The 21599-nt window shown below is 42.2% G+C and overlaps 1 protein-coding gene across 4 annotated transcripts in view; it reads right to left on the reverse strand.

Moving 5' to 3' along the window:
- The window catches only part of APP (amyloid beta precursor protein), a 153948-nt gene that overhangs the window by 18716 nt on the left and 113633 nt on the right, over positions 1 to 21599 (reverse strand). For all 4 annotated transcript variants that reach the window (XM_081003687.1, XM_081003685.1, XM_081003686.1 and 1 more), the window contains 4 exons: positions 16901 to 16975; positions 15422 to 15580; positions 9300 to 9428; positions 5932 to 6031 (listed from right to left, as the gene is read on the reverse strand). In XM_081003687.1, the coding sequence (XP_080859813.1) occupies positions 5932 to 6031; positions 9300 to 9428; positions 15422 to 15580; positions 16901 to 16975 (463 nt within the window). The remainder of the gene's footprint in view (positions 1 to 5931; positions 6032 to 9299; positions 9429 to 15421; positions 15581 to 16900; positions 16976 to 21599) is intronic.

Genomic DNA, 21599 nt, shown 5'->3' on the forward strand with positions numbered 1-21599 from the left:
ACCCTGCAATAATTCACTTTTCGTTAATGAAGCTACACTTGCGGTTCTGTGCATTCCTATTTCCTCATCACCTTTAAATATGCAAACTTACATAGGGAGGAATTCAACGATGCAATATTATGTTCGTTTCATTAGTGTAAGCATTTCAGCTTGACAGATGAACAATCTCTCCCCCCCCTTCCCCCATGCTGTTCTGGGGTTCTCCCAACACTCTGGAGCAAAATTGGGGGAGGCATTTTTTGGGGGCAGGGAGGGCCAAAAGTCCTGTTGCACTAGCAGGACGCATCGGACTGGCACCTGGAAGCACAAACTGTTTATCTGAATCTGAGCCAAACATACACACATCACACATACACACACACACAGAGAGAGAGAGAGAGAGAGAGAGCGCGCCTCCTCTCCAAATTCTAGATTTTATTACTTTCCTGATTTCCACTCAGTAGCACCTTTAAGACCAACTAAGTTAGTTCTTGGTATGAGCTTTCGTGTGCAAGCACACTTCTTCAGATACACTGAAACAGAAGTTGCCAGATCCTTCTATATAGTGAGAAGGTGGGGAGGGGTATTACTCAGAAGGGTGGTGGGAATGGGAGATTGGCAGATAGCTGGGATGAGCCTGCTGACGACAGGCTCATCCCAGGCTCATCCCAGCTATCTGCCAATCTCCCATTCCCACCACCCTTCTGAGTAATACCCCTCCCCACCTTCTCACTATATAGAAGGATCTGGCAACTTCTGTTTCAGTGTATCTGAAGAAGTGTGCTTGCACACGAAAGCTCATACCAAGAACTAACTTAGTTGGTCTTAAAGGTGCTACTGGAAGGATTTTTTTTATTTTGACTATGGCAGACCAACACGGCTACCTATCTGTAACTGATTTCCACTGCGAAACTACAGTGCAGATAGTATATCCACAGGGCAAACATCTATCAATGAGCAAATGATATTAAGTCAGCTGTGTGGATTGCCAGTCACAAGCGTGACCCAATATGAACCATAGCATGTGTTGGCTCGATGCGCTGTGATTATCACAGGCATTGACAAAGACAGACATATCCTCCTGGGCAATTCACTTGTCTCTGCATTATCCAGCTTTGTTGCAAGGAACACATGGAAGGATCAAATTTCTCACTGGCATCCAGTGACCCCAGGGCTGGCCCAAACCAGCAGCACACATTCACATTTAGCATCAATGCCAGCGCTCCCTTCATTTTCTAAATTGGGATAGATGCTGCACTACGTGCATGCCTAGCTAGCTGGGATATCACTGTAACATTTCATTATGTAGGTAGCTAAGCAGTGAAAAGGGATACAGGAAGAAGCTGAAAAATAAATCCTGTCAGCAAGAACACCCAAGGAATGGATTGTTTTATAATCCATTTAGTGATAAGCTGAAATGAGCAGAAATTATTTGAACTACGCCATAATTAAGTTCTTGGTGCTTTCTTGGCTGCACATGCTTCTGACTATTATATTTCAAAATAAGCTTTTAATTTTGCAATTCTTATCTATTTAAGATGCTTCCTAGAATGTCAGAGACCAAAGTAGCTTCCCAATTTCAAGACAAAATATGTTTCTATACGAACAGTACAATCCTATCCTGGTCTGTTCAGAAACTAATGCTCCTGGAGTTCAAATCAAGGTCATTCCCAGGCGCATAGGGTGTAAGATTGCAACCTAACTCTCTTACATTCTTGAATCTTGTACTTACCACATTTCCACATTTCTTAATTGTTTTTAAAAGGCATTGGTAATGATCCAGAGCTTTTCTGTGCATTCATCACGGTGTTTTAATTAGCACTTTTCACCCCGGCATTTGCCTACCCAGTTAACCCAACAGGCAATACCTTTTTAAACCAGGACAAAGTGGCATTTCAGGAACCAATATGTAAATAAGGTGGTACATGGAGCTTGCGTTTGCAGGGATCTCCAAATTGAGACAGATACCTTTTCACCAGCTCCACTTCAAAGCTTGCTACACAATGCTCCACTAACTTATTCCTCATTCCGTTATAAATCCATCCGACACGGTCTGCACTCTTCAAGATTGTTTAGAATTTTCACCTGATGGTCTTATTTAGACACACCAATTTCCCCTTCTAGGCACCTTTATCATCTCATAACCAGTTCATGTTATTAAAATCCTGAGACATGCTGAGCTAAAGAAAAGACTTGCTACTGACCAAATTCACAGAGAAAACTGGTTTACTACCTCAGACTGCAGCCTTTCCACCACCTTATTTTGATGAAACTGCCACTGGCTACAAAGGCTACCATTTCCATGTCTTTCTTTATTCCTTTTAAAGAAGTCTGGCTCCAGTTTTCTAGGAAGAAGTCTCCCTCTTGGTCAAGGTGGTCCACAAGAACCTAGAGTCTCTTGAAAGCAGCTATGCAGGGGTACCTGCAAATCCTGTGCTGACAGACTGTCAGTCCAAGAAAACAGGATTTAGGAGAGGGAGGAAAGCGTGTGTATTTTCGTGTGCATATCTGTTTATCTGGGTCAATGCAGATAAACTATTTATTTTACCTGTACTTTTACTGCCAGGGAGTTGAGCAAGACAAAAGGGAGGTTTAGAAATGGCTAAAACAGCTGGTAGGCCTGCTCTGCCCTGCTCTGCCTAGAAGGTACAATACTAGGATGTTCATTTCAGAAATGGTTCCAGGTTCTCCAAAATCCCACAACCAGGCTTGAATAAGCCGCTTATAAGAAGTATAGCCTGGCACGCTGTTATGCATTTCCCTGAACATTTGGTTGAGCCTTTCTCATATCTTGAGCCTCTCATCACTCATGCGAAGTAGCCCAACTCCAGAGAAAATTGGAAAGTCAGATCAGGGTGCCTAACTTGCACTGTTAGGGAAGTTTTTAATGTCTGATGATTTATTGTATTTTTTATACAGTGGTGCCTCGCAAGACGAAATTAATCCGTTCCGCGAGTATCTTCGTCTAGCGGTTTTTTCGTCTTGCGAAGCAACCCTATTAGTGGCTTAGCGGATTAGCGCTATTAGCGGTTTAGCGGCTATTAAAGGCTTAGCGGCTTAGCTGCTAAAAGGCTATTAAAGGCTTAGCGGCTTAGAAAAAGGGGGGGGGGAGCGAAAAAAAACCTCAAGACTCGCAAGACATTTTCGTCTTGCGAAGCAAGCCCATAGGGAAATTTGTCTTGCGAAGTGCATTGAAAAACGGTAAACCCTTTCGTCTAGCGGGTTTTCCGTCTTGCGAGGCATTTGTCTTGCGGGGCACCACTGTATTTTGTTGCAAACCACCCAGAGTGGCTGGGGAAACCCAGCCAGATGGGTGGGGTAATAATAACAATAATAATAATTGCATGCCCTCCAGATTGCAATTCCCATCAGCTGCAGTCAGAACGGTCAGGATGATGGTAACAGCTGTCAAGCCATATATGGGGGTTAGAGGTTAGCCACTCCTGCTTAAAATGAACAGGTTCATGTCAACATTATTCCTCTGCTCTTGCTCTTATGTAACATAAACTTCCCAAAGCACTTTTAAAGAAAGATACAATCCGTGGGCTGAACACACATTTTGGTTTGTTTGCTGTGTTTTTACTCCTTCACAGATATGGCATCTGCAGCAGAAATCTTTTCTGAATATGTTCAGGTAATTTCCAAAGGGCAGAGTCATTCATCATCTCACACAGTAGAATTTGTAAGTATACCAACACTTCAGTCTTCTATAATGTCAGAATAGATTTAATAAAATAAAATCATCCTATGTAGGTAATGTGTGATATAAAAACGTCACCAAGAAAAATCAATTGCTTGGATCCTAAAATAAATTCACCTGAGAAAGTTCAGGAAAGAAAAGAACAGAAAAAGTTCACCTGTACCCCTGAGAAGCTTCTCCAGAGCATCAGCAGGTCTTCTTGAGCAACGTGGAAATGGAGTGTGGGGAGGAAAAGATGAAATGCTTTCCTTCCATGAACTTCCTTAAGCTAACTTTAGATCCATGCCTGATTTAGAGAGATTGTCTTATGGCATAACCTCCCCCATGACCATCCAACACTGATCAGGAGAGCTTCCTGATCCTCAGAATAAGTTTGAGGGCATGAGTGGGAATGCAGGGAGTAGGAAAACTTCCTTCTGTGAATGTTTTTAAGTCAATGGATTCAAACCAGTCTAAATATTTTTAAATGTTTGCATTTTCTAGCCTCTTTTCTGAGGTGAACATCCCTCAAAGTGCACATCTCCCATTGCTTGCACCAGTTCTGCCAACATGCCCTCCTTTTGTCCTGATTTGAACACACTGCCTCTTCCTGCACTTTTTACCAACCTGAAAGAAAATTGACTCTGCAGCAGTCAGAGACAACCACCCCTAAATTTCAGATCAGTTGAGTTTATTCGAGAAAAATTAACTCTTGACTATTTATTAGCATTAGTAGTATGCAATAATTCTGATAACTTTCTCTTGTCTGTGACCACACTGCTCTCAAGCATTTGGGGATAATTCTGATTCTTGAATAGCAGATCATTCTCCCAGCTCAAATTAAGTATGATAGCTGGGACAACATAAATCAGCATTCCCCAACCCGGCATCCTTCAGATGTTTTGGGGGGGACTGCAGTTCCCATCATCCCTGACTACTGGGCATAGCTAGCTGGCATCAATGGGATTGGCAGCCCAAGACATCTGAAAGACCCCAGGTTGAGGGATGTTACTGAAACTGTTTCTGTTAATATATATTAATGAACTGCTCACATTGTTCTTTTGCTACCAACTCTCCCCTAATTTTATACAAACATAATTTTAAATTTTGCTTGTGGTGACTTCAGCTTTAACTAGATGATATTTTAAATACTTTAAAAAGGGGGGACCCCAACGTTTAGCAGGATCACCAAAGAAACAACCACCATTGAAGTGTTTAAGCTGCAGTAACAAACATACAGTTTGGATAGCAATTGTATGAAGAGCTGAGTAATGGAGCGAAACCCAGCATCTGTTGAGACAAATATACTCAGCAACCAGATGCAAGACAGATGTTCATAGTAGTTCCAACCATCACTTAAGTACAGAAATCATATATCCCAGTCATTCATTAATAACATAGTATTGCTTATTGCCAAAAATGAGCTGCCCTAAAGTATGGAAATGCCTTTGGAAATCCATTTGCATATTTTGAAATGAAAGCCTAATTCATACAACATTTGCTAAGAACTGTCTAACATTTGACTATAAGGGATTAGGTCCTGTTGAAGGGTAGCTTATTACCATCACTTATTTAATGTATTTTATCCCACTCTCTGAGCGGCTTACAAATGATCAACAATAAGGTTTGCAATCTAAAAGGCAAGTTACACAAAAAAAGAAAGTAGACTGGAATGAAGGAGGGAAATAAGTCATTTCAAGCACCAGCTCTTCATTAATATAGTTTTATATTAAAAAAAAAACCCTTTCATCTGTTGTAATTCTTTTAAGCTACAAATAGTTTTTTATGGCTGTTTTAAAAATTTTAATGTTGCACTTTAGTGAGGTGTTGTAACCCAACTCAAGAGGGCAGATACCCTGAATGGTGGTCTAGAAATCCATTAAATAATTAAAAATGTGTACCACTTTTCTGTCCACAGCAGAACCCAGTTCACTTTAAGAGTTTTGCATACTTAGAGAAGAAATATAGCAAAAGCATTCCTGATTTCAAAGCACCACCCATTCAGGGTGGTTACACAGATAGCAGTTATTTCTCTTTCCACATAGATTCCCTCCCAGCAAACCCGGCAGAGAATGTGTTGCATTAATTTTTCCCCACTCACAGACTTTTATCACCATTTTAATGTGAAAGCTACCATCCACTCTTAATACTAAAGGACCAAGTAGTTTTTAACTCATCCTCCTCTCCCCGCCACCCACCTGCTACAAATGAAAATTAACAGCCAAACTATTTTCAGGACAACAGATCACCGAGCAAAAAGTAAAGCAACTTACCGACTTCATCCTGAATCTCCTCAGCAACCGCTGGCACATTGTAAAGCAAGGAAAGAGACTGGTTCATGCGTTCATATGTCACACGTAGGTGTGTCATAACCTAAAGAATTTTTGAAAAAACCCCCCACAAAAAACAAAATCAGTTTGCAGTCATGTGTCAAGGCCAATGAATCACCATGCAGTCCCCAGGGCAAGTTGCATATTTTTCAATGTGATTAAACTATGTAGCATCTTCCACTCCAAAAGGTCTGTGCAATAAAGGTGTGCCTTGATCAGACATCAAAATGTATACAAGTGACAAACCAGATGAAACTCAGAGGTTGACCATTCTACCACTTACCACTGCCCCATGAACTCCACATGGCATTGCAACTGCCAACAGCGCCTCCCTTGCTCAACACCTGACAGGTCCATATGGGAGATGCTCCTTCAGATATTTAGGGATCAAATAGTTCTTCAGGTCAGCATAAGCACCTTGAATATGCAGGTCTTTAAAAACTGGTGTAATATGTACGTGGCTAGGAGTGCTAACCAGCACCCTGGTGGCTGCATTCTGCACAAGTTGCATCTTCCAAACTGTCTTCAAGCCCAGCCCCACATAGAGTGTGTTATGATAGCCCAGTCTTCAGGTTATTAGAGCAAGGATCACTGCAGCCAAGCACACTCTATCCAGGAAGGGCCATCGTTGATGAACCAGCGTGAGCTGGAAATAAGCCAGCGGAGCCACCTGGATCTCAAGGGTCAATAGCAGGCCAAAGAGCACCTGCAAACTACTAACCCAGTCTCTCATTGGGAGTGCCACATCATCCAGAACAGGTTGTCTCCTCACTTCCCAGACCCGAGAACCCACAACACACAGAAACTCCATCAAAATGCAGGCATTGCCACTGCAACTCTATATTTTCAGAGAACAAGACAATTTGCGGTCCTGTCAACCTTATTGATTTTGTAGTTGAAAATCCATTAGGAAGTCACTAAGTAATTCACTCCTGTCATCCATGTCACAAAGAGGTACGGTTCTGAGGCAGATGTCTTCAGTGGTATGCTTTGTAGCTGTTCCCACCCATGTCAGTGAGGATTAACTCTCATTAAAATTGCCTACAAAAACCAACGTCAGCATGGCGCACAAGGTTGGGAACAGGCAGGTGAAGGAATTCCTAATCCATGTTCAAAAGGAACAATCACTTGCATGGGCTGGATCTGCCTGCCTTGCTCTGGGGACTGAAGGGAAGGTGAAAAGGATAAAGGGAATGTTCCCAGATAAACAGGAAGCAGCAAGACAATTTTAACCAAGAAAAGACAGTCACCACCAGTGCTTTCCTTGCAAGAGCAGAATGAACTTCTGCTTGTACGGCGGGACTTTATCCCTCTCCTCCTCCCCACACACCATCAAAATCTGCTCCAGAGGATTAGGAGAGCTTCCAGAGCAGATTTTTTTGGGGGGTGGCTGCAGTGGGTGCAAAGAGGGATGTAAAGTCCCACTGCACTAGTGGAAGTCAACTCACACATTACTGGATCCAACCCAGAGTTTTATCTTCCCTACTAGTGACTGACAAGTTTGCCGAGACTGAAACTTCAGGTGATTCCATGTTGGCAGAATCCTATGCTCCCATGGTTATTTTTCTTAAACTTTAAAGTGTTTTTCAGTTTCACGGATTCTAGAGATTGAAGCAGAAGTTCTTAAGAATTTTCAGACGCTGTCTGCTATTTTAATTCTTCTATATTTCCTTTGCCAGTTTTTACTCCTGCATAAATGTGCGAGGGTATTATTAAGAAGAAGAAGAAGAAGAGTTTGGATTTGATATCCCGCCTTTCACTCCCCTTCAGGAGTCTCAAAGCGGCTAACATTCTCCTTTCCCTTCCTCCCCCACAACAAACACCCTGTGAGGTGAGTGGGGCTGAGAGACTTCAAAGAAGTGTGACTGGCCCAAGGTCACCCAGCAGCTGCATGTGGAGGAGCGGAGACGTGAACCCGGTTCCCCAGATTAGGAGTCTACCGCTCTTAACCACTACACCACACTGGCTCTTTGGCACACAGTCTAGAAAACTCCCTGTTAGGAAGCATCTAATAAGAAATTACAAATGGAAAGAAAAGAATTCTCTCAGCAGTATAGAGGTGTCCTTGGCTGCAGAGATAACTGAATGGTAAACAGATAGGCTAGTGGCAACACATTTTTGCATCCGACCAGTTCACCGATGGGGCAACATGCATCAAACGATTATTGCTTTAATATGCATAGCCTGGGATTTTTGGCAGCCTGCCAGAAATGTCTAAATCGACCCAGAGGGGATCAGAATGCTGAACTGCTCCTAGATTTCCCCATGGAAATGCCTCTAAAATGGGGTGTCCTGTAAAATGGGATGCCTCATGAGAATACCATTACAATGCAATAATTACTGGGATGGGCCACATATATTCATAAGTGGTGCCGAGAGGTGTCACAATAATGAATCAAGGAAAACTGTTGCACAATATAGGGACATATACAAATATATATATAGTCAGAGAAATTGAATGCAGAGCAGTGTGCAGGTAACTCGCAACTTACACTTATTTTACCTATGCAATAGCAGCTATGCATGGGTGGGAACAAGCAAACCCACTCTCCATTTATTTATCCCACCACCACCAACACCAGTGCAAAGCTGTGGCTGTGGGCATACCTGGCTTTGAGAAGGTGGTGCCTAGTAAGGAGGTGCCAGGCTTTTGGGAAGGAGGCAGGGACTCTTAAGATCCTGCCAGAGCCCTTGTACCTCCTTCGCAAAGCTGGGTAACCAGCCCTCCATCTTGAGGACCTGGTTCCTGGCTTTACACAATTTTGCTAACACACACAATGGCCAGGAAGGTCACCCCCGTGTAAGTTGCAAGTTACCTGTACTACAAAATCTATGTACAAAGCCTGACCTCTTAAAAATTGTTATAAAAACCCCATGATCCTACTACCAGACAGAGAGTATCAAAGATTTGGCAGGTATCATCATGCAAAGAGGGTTACTAGTTGACATTAATCGATTGCAAGCTTTGCAAACTTTTTTTTTTTAATGCCCTGCTTTTTAATTTATCAGTCTTAAGAAATTTATCAGTCTTAAGAAATCAGCATCAGTCTTAAGAAATTTATCAGTCTTAAGAAATCAGCATGAGCAACTAATAAAAATAAAAAAATCCTTCCAGTAGCACCTTTAAGACCAACTAAGTTAGTTCTTGGTATGAGCTTTCGTGTGCAAGCACACGAAAGCTCATACCAAGAACTAACTTAGTTGGTCTTAAAGGTGCTACTGGAAGGATTTTTTTATTTTGACTATGGCAGACCAACACGGCTACCTATCTGCAACTAATAAAAGTTGGGGGTCTCTGATGGACATGTTACCTGAGATCTGATCTGGGCGGCTTTTTTGGGATCCACCATACGGACGTGCTCAAAGTGCTTGAGGGTGTGCTGCCTATCTTTCTGCTCAGCACGCACGTACTTCTTCAGCATGTTAAACACGTGTCGAGGCTGCGGAAACAAAAATCAAACAAACCCACATACATAATTCACAGACCTCAGAGCAGAGTGTGATTCAAAGTCATCTCTAAGGAACATGTAAAGCCTAAATTCTAAGCGCTAAGGACACTCAGCCTGCTGAATTAGACCAATGGTCCCCCTAGACCTGCACTGTCTTCTCGCAGTGGCCAAACAGATCCCTGTGGGAAACAGGCAAGCAGGACTTGAGCACAACAGCACTCTTCTCACGTATTTATATATATATTGGTAACTTTGCGTTAATGTAACATTTTTATATGTAACTGTATTTTTATAATGTTTTAAGCTGTCTTTGTTGCTTCTTTTTTGTATACTGCTTAGAGAGGGCAAAAATTATTTACCGGAATAGTTGTGATTGAGGTGACCAAGTAGGGAAGCTTTTGTGAACTGGGAAATATATATATTTTTAGGTCATCTGCAGTGTTAGAAATTAGCTAGGCACCAGGCGCGTTTTGCAACTGGCGTGGGTCCACTTGCAAAATGTCAAGAGAAGGGATCTGAAATATTTTCCTTGGAGCTTGAATTTGTTGTATTCTGGGTTGTTTCATCTGATGTTTTAATGTGTTGTAAACTTCTTTGAGATTTGTTCTTTAAAATATAAAGTGGTATAGAAATAATAATAATAATAATAATAATAATAATAATAATTCCCAGCAACTGGCATTTAGAGGCATACTACCTCTGAAGAGTGGAAGCAGAGCACAACCATAATAGCTAGTAGCCACTGATAGCCTTTATCTTCCATGAATTAGTCCAATCCTCTTTTAAAGCCATCCAGGTTTGTGGCCTTCGTGGCCTCCCATGTAAGTGAGTTCGATAGCTTAACTATACACTGCATGCAGCAGTAATTTCCTGAATCTTCTAACATATTTCAGCTTCACAGGATGACCAAGAGCTCTAGTCTTATGAGACAGGGAGAAAAACATTTCTCTCTCACTTGCTCTATGCCATGCATAATTTTATAAGCCTTTATCATGCCACCTCTTACTTGCCTTTTCTCTAAAATAAAAAAGTCCCCAAAAGTCACACCACTGATTTGTTAAACAGGATTATGATATCAGCAGTTTATTTTCAGTTCCTTTGACTTTTTCACAGCTGCCCCATACTGGGTTGACATCTTCACTGAGCTTTCTATTTTGACCCAAATGTCTCACTCCTGGTCACTGACCACCAATGCAGACTCCATGAATGTATATGTTTAAAATTAAGATCCCCGCTCGCCGCAACATGCATCACTTTATACTTGTTTACACTGAATTGCATTTGCCATTTTACTGCCCATTCATTCAGTTGAGCGAGGTCCTTTGGGAGCTCTTCATAATCTCTTTTTGTTTTAATGATCCTGAACAATTTATAAATTCTTTTTTTAAAAAACTGGTTTTACATTGTCCACTTTCCAGTCTTCAGGTATGGAAGTTGATCTTAGCGACAAGTTGCATATTTCAGTTAGAAAATAAGCAATTTCACATTTGAGTTATTTGAGTAATGCTGAATTCCACCCAATACATATAAAATATTAATAATCCAAATCTTGCAGCTGGATACAACAGCTGGAATGTATTTGACAGAATTATTTTGTAAATTAAAATAAAATGTCTGTTCCATGTTGATATCTAAAAAGCCTTTAGGATAGCATCTAGTCAAGTATTCTCAGCTCTGTCCTGTCATATCCTCCAGCACGTTCAGTTTCCACTGCTTTCTGTGCTGCATAACTGCATTAAGTAATACAATTACTCCTTTTTTTGAATAAGCACCAGTTATTTACATGTGCAATGTTAGATGTGCTACTGTTTGATCTACAATGCTTTACTCTAAGCAGCTCTGAGAGCTTTGTTACAGACAAATAAAGGCATTTAATAGACAGAATTACATGGTAAAAGTCATTGCTTTGGGCACAGCAAATAACTCACACCATCCAGGTTGATTTTCTAGGTTAGTTCACAGCAGCAGCACAATGCCACAAGCTGCAATACCATGCATTTTCCTTGGAATGAAGGACAACAACTGTAGTTTTGTCAAAACAAAAACTGTTCAGTACATTTTTAAAAGAAGTTTAATTTGGGCAATAGCATGGAATTTTAAGCTGTACTGATGTCTCTCATGGGCAGATAAGATTCTTGAAAACAGAACTGACTGCGCTTACATATAACCAGACTGGGTGGGCAATTAGCAATTCAAAGTTCCAAGAAAGCAGAGGAACTTCTGTGTGTAAAAGCAACCCAAAATTCAGTTTCTCAAGGTTTATTTATGAATGAGATCACTCAAATTCAACATTTTTCAAGAGTCCTCTTCTGCCGCTTTCATTACTAAGGAACGTATTTCACGTAAGTTTCTAGTTCTACAGAATATTACTTCCCACAAAGAGGAAATAATACTAATCTAAACAAATCTGTAATTTACAAGATAGGTAATTAATTGTCAGTTTTCCTAGTTATTCTCAGTGAATACTAGGATTTGGATTGTGTGCAATGTAAACATTTGATTTTAACTTGCAGCTATGGAATTTAGGATGCCAAGGAGGAAGCTCACATCATACAGGAATATGTATAGAGATGTGTTGGATTCATACAGAGCTGCACCTATAATTTAAAATCACGGTTCTAGGATCACTTTATAAATTTTGAGATTTACCTTGCAAAGTAACAAATGCTTAGTCCTCTTTGATCTTTGCAAATTGCATTGGTAGTATTAAGGTTAAAGTAAGGATTTGGAAGATAAGACGGCAACCTCTCCAAAACCTGATATCCATTTGTAGTATAGAAGATTAAGTGGTTCTTTTCTCAGGATAACTTGTGGATACAATGGAACCTTGGTTTTTCTTGGAAGCCGAACGATTCAGAACCCGAACGCCAAAAACCCGGAAGTAAATGCTTCCGTTTTTGAATGCACTTCAGAAGTCAAATGGCTTCCGAGGCGTGTTTCTCCATTTGCTCCAGTGAAACTGCCGACCGCCCATTGCACCTCGGTTGTCGAACGGTCTTCCAGAACGGATTACATTCGACAACCGAGGTTCCACTGTAATATATTTTCTGTACAGTGGGACCTCGGGTTAAGTACTTAATTCGTTCCGGAGGTCCGTTCTTAACCTGAAACTGTTCTTAACCTGAAGCACCACTTTAGCTAATGGGGCCTCCTGCTGCTGCTGCTCCGCCAGAGCCAAATTTCTGTTCTTATCCTGAAGCAAAGTTCTTAATCTGAAGAACTATTTCAGGCTTAGCAGAGTGTGTAACCTGAAACGTATGTAACCTGAAGTGTATGTAACCCGAGGTACCACTGTACAGTGGTACCTCGGTTTACGAACTTAATCTGTTCTGGAAGTCCGTTCTTAAACTGAAACCGTTCTTAAACCGAGGTGCACTTTCCCTAGTGGGGCCTCCCACCGCCAGTGCCCTTCCACTGATCGGATTCCGTTCCTAGGCTGAGGTAAAGTTTGCAAACCGGGACCAGTTTTGCAGAGTTCATAAACCAAATCGTTTGTAAACAGAACTGTTCTTAAAACGAGGTACCACTGTAAACTCATTATGTTCTTTTCCCAACCTGCTGCCCTCCAAATGTTTTGGACTCCCACAGCTATCCGCCACAGCCCACCTGTCCAATGGCCATGGATAATGGGAACTGTAGTTCAACATTCCTGGAAGGCACTAGACTTGGGAAAACTGAATTAGAGTACAGTTTCTCAAGTACAAAGATAAGGTTAACTACTGATAAGGTTAACTACTGATGCTAGCACTTGTACTCATTGCAAGAATTACACAACACCAATACCTTTGTTCGAGTCATTGACCTTTGTGGTTAACAGTCTTTGCGGCCTGGTGAAATAAAATGCATTTAATAGCAACCCCACCAGCTGCCTTTCCATCTGGCTGCAGAAGAGTTCTGTGTTAATTTTTAAAGGCTGGAAAGAACACACTAATAGCAGGATCCAGCTCTCCACAATGTAGCTGAATGTGCATAGTGCAACAACCTTGCTGAAAATAAGCAAGTCTTGATCTATTCAGAGCTGGGATGGGAAAGAAGGTTGGATGGCTGCCTGCCATGGATGCATTGCAGGGGGTTGGAATAGATGACCCTTGTGGTCATTTCCAATTCTACAATTCTATGAAACTGGTTGGGAACCCTATTTATCCCACCTTGGGTCCAATGATGGAAGGCAGGTAGGATGCAACCACCTGGGAGACCATGACTGCTGAAAGAGAAGTATTTTAAATATACTAAGCTATTTTGGATCTCTTATTCTCCAAAATGGATAACTGCATCAGCCTCTATCGAAGATTAAGTATGCAACAACTATAATTATTGGATCAATATTGTGTTTTAAATATTTATAAGCTCATGCAAAAATCCACATTCCAGATATGGTTTGTCGCTATACCTCCTGTGTGTTGTGTGTCTGTGTGAACTAAACAACTGGGGGGAAACATTACTCATAGAAACCAGCAGGGGCTGTCTGAGCTCTATAAAATAACTTCCCATCTATACAGACATTATTTTCACTCATCTTATTAATCTTTGTCAGAAGACATATTCGTTTTTACAATTCTGATTTTCCTTGTTTACACACATTATACAGTATGCTCATCAATTGTGATGGGTATCCTAAATTATTGATTACCGAGACTGACAAATTTCTTGCCAGTCTCACATCAGACAGAATTGTAATTCTCACCTAAATACACTATAAATAGCAATAATACCCCCCCAAACCCCCACATCTTTGTGGGCCTATAACTTCTACCTACATATTTCTTCCTCTCCTTCTATAGCCTAATGTATCTTCAGAAAATGCAGAATAATTTTGAAAATATATTTAAGTTCTTGCCTCTCTACATTAAACTGTTTGGTTCTGACAGTGCACGAGTATTCCACTCTGCAACTCTTTTATTTCTATCCTAAATATCTGTGCTTGTGCTATGTACCCACAAAACTAGCATGTCAGGCTTTGCAACACCATGGGTGCTAAATGTACAATGCCAGGTTGTTGCATTATTATTTTAATCTGGAAAAAGCGACTTGGGGGTGGTGGTGTCCAGTCATGACCCTTTCCTTATCTCACCATGGGCCTGAGGGCAGCCCTCCCAATTAACACCAAAGGGTGCAAATTTCCAGGTGTAACAGTATCTTTAGAAGGTGATTCCATCAGCACTACAGATGGGAGGAAAGGAGCATAAGAATGCAACATCAAGTCACATGTAGTTTGGGTACAGCAGTTGGTATGCTCCATCCTAAAACAGTTCTATACTGGTTCATCATGTCGCTGGGTAAGATCAGCTTTTCTCGACTTTTTCATTTGCACACCACTTGAAAATTCCTGGGGGGCTCAGTGGACTATTAACAAAACTTTCAAACCAAATAAGAAAGCTCAGTTGGTATCAGGATTGTCCTCACAGGTATGACGAGAGCACACACTGGCAGAATAGTCAAAAGTTGCGCCACTTGTCACAAACACTGGTTAAGATTGATTTAACCCTCGGGTTCAACCCCCGTAGCACTTTTACAAAACTGTGTGAAACATGTAGCGAGCTGGCACAGGAAATGATTGCAGTCACATTCATACCATGTCATATGAGGGAAAAGAAAACAAGGTTGATTTGTAGCACATACTGTATTTTGGACAATATATTCTAGTGATTTCCCAACAGCAATAGCACTGAACTTTTAAATCCTTGCCGTATGTTTAAAGGAATGGTACCATTATGTGATCTCTGGTGACTTTTAAGAGATCTTTAAGAGAACGTAAGAGAAGGCTCTCAACTCCATACAGAAGTACCAGGTGTACTTATAATCCCAAGCATGTTTACTCAAACTTAAGTCTCAGTGGGTTCAATGGGCTTTTCTCACACAAGTGTGCTTGGATTCGCTTAGGTGGAGACTAAGCCTCACTTGGACTCAGTGGAACTTACTTCCAAACAAACATGCACAGGACTGGGCTGCTGACCTATGCTTATGCCAATCCTTATTTTGCTTACTTTGGGAGGGACAGCCTGCAAAGCAGTGATGTAGTTCTCCAGAGCAACACGGCGACGGTCATTGAGCATGGCTTCAACTCGTGCCATGTGAGTCTCCACTAGCTGCTGTCTCTCATTTGCAGCTTCTTGTTCCAACGATTCCACCTTCTCTTGGAAGTGCTGTTGTAGAAGAAACACAAGTTGTCACAAGACAGCAACCTGAAACTTGAAACCAGCAGATGCCACCCAACGGATTCTAAAATATCCCATTTTTAAACTGACTCGAAATTGCACTGAATAAACTGGGAGCTTCTGGCATTTAGCGTTTCCTGCATTTCTTATTATCGGGTGCTGCCAATCTTTCCCACTCTCTAAAAATCATGGAAATGACATTTCCGCATGATCCAGTGATGTGGCTTAGTTTCCACTTGGACAGCCAACAACATAAAAATTGCTTGAGTGTGCATAATCAAGGAAAGAAAACCCATTCTTCACCAAGCTAATGATCAAAAAGCACAGATATCTTTTTCCTTTCCTTTCAAAAAAAGCAGGTAATTTTAAACTGAAGGGTTTTTAAAACAAACAAGCAAGGAAGGAAGCAAAAAAACCGAAGAGGTCCCAATGAACACTCAGTTACGTCTTAAGCATGCTTGGCACCAGTAGCTGGACATGTCAGGCACTGACAAGGGTTCAGCTCAACCCCTCACAGGCCTGACCTGACTGTGTTGCCACTCACTGCCACCCCATTGGGCAGCTGTTTTAGCAGTGGATAAGTGATGGTACTCCTTCTGGATGGGAACTGAGGTGTGTTGCTGTGTTGTGGCAGCAATATATAAAAATAAAACCATGCAGCTCTGTGTGTGTGTGTGTGTGAGAGAGAGAGAGAGAGAGAGAGAGAGAGAGAGAGAAAGAGTTAGTTCAGTGTTAAGGCCCCATCGGTGTCACTGTACAGATTCTCGCCCTGATCTTAAGTTTGGAACCCAAATACCCAACAGGCACATAGAGTTTTGTATGCACAGTGGTTAAGCTCAGACTTCTTCACAGCTACGCCTCACAGGTGATGGGTACCATATCATCTTCATCACAGAATTCAAAGAATATGTAAAGCATCCATGTTAAGATCACAAGGAGCCTCCACCCATGCTTCCTTCAAACTACAAAGATGTGGCAAATTGCACTGACAGGGCTGCAGCATGACTGAACATGGAAGTCCTGACTCACACATTTTTCAAATTACATGGAGAAGATGTAGCAGTATCCATCTCTTTTTCTCAAAAGGACTATCAGCTGTATTGGTATCGTATAACCAGGATTTAAGCCACCTAGACTTGTGAAGGCAGATTCCACATTGTGTTGGGGGAGTGATCTCCAAATTCACAAGACAGAACAAGTAACCCTACATTTTCAAACCTCAAGGTACACAATGGAACTCAGTTTTGCTACACATTTATTTTTATTTTGCAACCCTAATTGGTATGGAACATTCCTTTTTCTCCTTACCTGGATGACTGCCTTTTTATCAGCCTTTGGCAAATTCTTTGCTTGGTGTTCTGCCTCCTCCCATTCCCTCATGACCTGCCCAGACATAAAATACAAAACGAGCAAATTGTATTAGGTTCATACTCAGAAGGTGATTTGAGATCCTTGGGTGGTTGAAAAAAATAAAATTAATCCAACAAAGCTATTTTGTGCTGGCACCCACACTTTTATCAATTTATGATTACAGGCACCTGATTTTTATTTTTACAAAAATGCAGCATTGTTTTAGAGTATAAATTTTTAATTATTAGCTCATGTATCCTCCCAATAATGAGCCCAGAGCAACAAAACTAAATGTAATGTATACACTGGCTCTCAAGGACAGGTTTCAACCCTGCTACTCTGTCCACTCCACCAAGCTAACTATGACCAATATGAAAATAAGTCAGGTTTTAAATGGAAAGCTGGAAAACAAATGGGCAAAAATTGAGTTTCCCTTCAATATATCACTTGCTGTGAAGTGTTTTAGTTTTTCTGCAACAATAGCATACGGCTAAGATCAAACTAACAAGCAAAATAACACACTTCTAAAACTCTTTCCCACAATTAGCGCTCTGAATTTTAAGGTTCTTCACAACAGGCCTTTTCTTTTTTGAGGGGGCAGAAACTGAAGAGTTATATGAATTAGTGAGCAGATTGTATTACATATTATGCTCAGGGATTATGAAACACAGAAGGCAGATGATTTGTGAAACCATATATTAAGAGATCAGGTTCTTCATTCCCTAAATATGTTCATCCCCTGCTTAAAGACCAAAGTACCTTGAACATTATTGAATCTATAGCATTAATTTAAATATCTGTGTGATCTGTGATTTCATCTAACACACTTTTTAAATATAAAAAAGAAAGCTCAAAAGCAGCCAAGGCATAGGGGAAAGAATACTGAGACTGTGGGTCCGCTGTAGCTTTATTTTTTGTGTATGTGAGTGTGTGTGTGTGTGTGTGTGTGTGTGTGTAGATAAGTAGATAAATGATAGAGAGAGATAGATAGATAGATACAGTGGTGCCCCGCAAGACGAATGCCTCGCAAGACGGAAAACTCGCTAGACGAAAGGGTTTTCCGTTTTTCGATGCGCTTCGCAAGATGAATTTCCCTATGGGCTTGCTTCGCAAGACGAAAACGTCTTGCAAGTTTGTTTCCTTTTTCGTAAAACTGTTAATACCCAGGGTGCATTGCTGGAAGAGGTGCAGTTGCGACTTGACTTCGAGGAGCAACACATTGCACGCGGTGTGGTAGCCTTTTCTGAGGTTTTTGAGGACTTTGGTGATTTTTGAAGCTTTTCCAAAACTTCTTTTGCAGCTCTTTGGTAAGTTAAACTTTTAAAACTTTTTTGGGGGGTTTTTGGATTTTGGGTTGGGGTGTTTGGAATTCAAGGACTTGGTGTTGGGGAGAGGTTTGCAAGAATCTGGGAGCTTGTGTGGTTTTTTTCTGCATTTTTATGATTTTCTGTGACCATTGGGGCACTTTCTTTTTAAAAAAAAAAAAATTCTGGGTTTGAATTTCTGTGTGGTGGGTGGCTGGGGGGACAGTTCAGGAGGGGTTTGCAAGAATCTGGGAGCTTGTGTGGTTTTTTTTTTTTTAATTTTTATGATTTTCTGTGACCATTGGGCCATGTTGTTTTTTTTCAAAAAAAAAAAATTCTGAGTTTGAATTTCTGTGTGGTGGGTGGCTGGGGGGACAGTTCAGGAGGGGTTTGCAAGAATCTGGGAGTTTGTGTGGGGTTTTTTTTGAATTTTTATGATTTTCTGTGACCATTGGGCCATGTTGTTTTTTTTCAAAAAAAATTTCTGAGTTTGAATTTCTGTGTGGTGGGTGGCTGGGGGGACAGTTCAGGAGGGGTTTGCAAGAATCTGGGAGTTTGTGTGGTTTTTTTCTGCATTTTTATGATTTTCTGTGACCATTGGGCCATGTTGTTTTTTTTTCAAAAAAAAATTTCTGAGTTTGAATTTCTGTGCGGTGGGTGGCTGGGGGAGCAGTTGGGGAGGGGTTTGCAACAGTTGGGGAGGGGTTTGCAATTTCTGTGTGGTGGGTGGGTGGCTGGGGGAACAGTTGAGGTTTTTGAAGACTTTGGTGATTTTTAAAGCTTTTCCAAAACTTCTTTTGCAGCCATTTGAGGATTTTGAAGACTTTGGTGATTTGCAGCCATTTCGTAAGTTAAGTTAAACTTTTAAAACTTTTTTTGGGGTTTTTGGATTTTGGGTTGGGTGCTTGGAATTCAAGGACTTGGTTCAGGGTTTGAATGTGTGGTGGGTGGCTGGGTGCTTTTGAATTTTTTGGGTCTGAATCACTGATTTTTTTTTCTTTTTCTGAGTTTACGAAGCTAGGAGCTGTGCTGCCATGGGACCCAAGAAGACTGCTGCTGCAGAGGCCGGCGAGAGGAAGAAGGAGATGGTGACGCTGGAAATGAAGGAGGAGATCATCCGGAAGCACGACGGTGGAATGCGTGTGACGGACCTCGCCAGGGAGTACGGCAGGAACCCATCGACCATCGGCACCATCCTGAAGATGAGGGAGAAGATCCTTGAGACTGATGCAGCCAAGGGAGTCACCAGGATCGTGAAGAACCGCCCAGCTGTTTTGGAGGAGGTCGAGAAGTTGCTCCTCATCTGGATAGAAGAGAAGCAGCGTGCAGGGGACACAGTGACTGAGGCTGTGATTTGTGAGAAGGCCAAGGCCTTGCACACAGACCTCGTCCGGGAACAGCCAGGAACCTCAGGCGAGCCAAAAGTCTTCAAGGCAAGCAGAGGCTGGTTTGACCGGTTCAAGACGAGATCCGGAATCCACAGCGTGGTCAGGCATGGAGAGGCTGCCAGTTCTGATGTTCCTGCGGCTGAAGACTTTGCCTTGGAGTTCCTGGAGGTTGTGAAGACGGAGGGCTACGTTCCACAGCAGGTCTTCAACTGCGACGAGACTGGGCTGTTTTGGAAGAGGATGCCCAAAAGGACTTTAATCACTCAGGAGGAGGCAAAGTTGCCTGGCCACAAGCCCATGAAGGACCGTCTGACCCTGCTCTTCTGTGCCAACGCAAGCGGCGACCTGAAGATCAAGCCCCTGCTGGTGTACCACTCGGAGAACCCACGGGCCTTCAAGAAACACAAGGTCGACAAGGAGCAGCTGAGTGTCATGTGGCGATCCAACAGCAAGGCTTGGGTCACACGTGTGCTGTTTGTGGACTGGGTCAATCTTGCTTTTGGCCCTGCTGTCAAACAGTACCTGCTGGACAACGACCTGCCTCTGAAGGCTTTGCTTCTGATGGACAATGCTCCTGCTCATCCTAAAGGCCTTGAGGAGGACTTGTTGGAGGAGTTCAGCTTCATCAACATCATGTTCCTGCCGCCTAACACCACGCCACTGCTCCAGCCGATGGATCAGCAGGTCATCACCAATTTCAAAAAACTCTACACCAAGGAGCTTTTCAGGCGATGCTTCGAGGTGACTGATTGCACCACCATCACCCTGCGGGAATTCTGGAAGGACCACTTCGACATCGTCACCTGCTTGAAGATGATCACCACGGCCTGGAAAGGGATCAGCCAGAGAAATTTGAATTGCGCTTGGCGCAGCCTGTGGCCGGACTGTGTGGCACCAAGTGACTCTGATGCACCAGAGTCAACAGTGGTGCAGGACATTGTTGCCTTGGGGAGGGCCATGGGCCTGGAGGTCACAGAGGAGGACGTCAGCAAGCTGGTAGAGGAGCACGACCACGAGCTGACCACCCAGGAGCTGGTCGAACTGCAGGCAGAGGCTGCGCAGGAGCAGGCCTCGCTGGAAGAGGGGGAAGAAACTGAGGAACGGCTGTCCTCCAAAGAACTGAGGGGCATTTGCCTGAAGTGGAAGGATGTGCAGGCTTTTGCAGAGCGGAACCACCCTGACAAGCACGTGACACGTGACCTTGCGAACAGTTTTGATACAAGGGTCATGTCGTCTTTCAGGGAGGTGCTGAAAAGGCGGATGAAGCAGCAGACCATGGACAGGTTCTTAAGCAAGAAGCGAAGAGTGGAAGAGGAACCTTCTTCGAGTGGTCCCCCAGAATCTTAGAAAATGTAATGTACCCTTTTTTGATTTTTAAATGTTTTTCCTGTCATGTTTAGAAACTTAATTTATTGTTCCTTCAATTTTTGAAATGCTTTTTACAGTATGTGTGACTTTAAAGAGCACTTAATAAACTCTTGTTGTACCAAATTTGGCTTTGTTTGGACTTTTTTTGACCATAGGAACGCATTAATTGGATTTCAATGCATTCCTATGGGATTTCGTGCTTCGCAAGACGAAAAATTTGCTAGATGAAAAAACTCGCGGAACGAATTAATTTCGTCTTGCGAGGCACCACTGTAGATAGATAGACGATAGATAGATATAGATAGATTATAGTGTGAGAGTGTGTAATTTTGGAAGGGAATGGGGAGGTTGCCTGCTTAAAAGGGGGTACAAATATTTTGCCTGTTCTTCTGGAACGGAGGCTGTAAGCGCTGGAATTTTTTTCTTCAGTGAACCTGCTATTTTGTGGTAGCTTTGTTAGTTTATTAGCTATGCCTCCAAAATGGGGGAGTCCTGAACTAAGAATCCACACAACTACATCTTTTGTTTTTGTTACATTAATTACAGACACTGCGGGTGGGGGTGGATAACTGGGCTCGCAGTGTGTGCTGTTTGCCA

Source organism: Podarcis pityusensis, assembly GCF_964106645.2.
Source record: "Podarcis pityusensis genome assembly, chromosome: 4".
In the NCBI taxonomy this organism is placed as follows: domain Eukaryota; kingdom Metazoa; phylum Chordata; class Lepidosauria; order Squamata; family Lacertidae; genus Podarcis; species Podarcis pityusensis.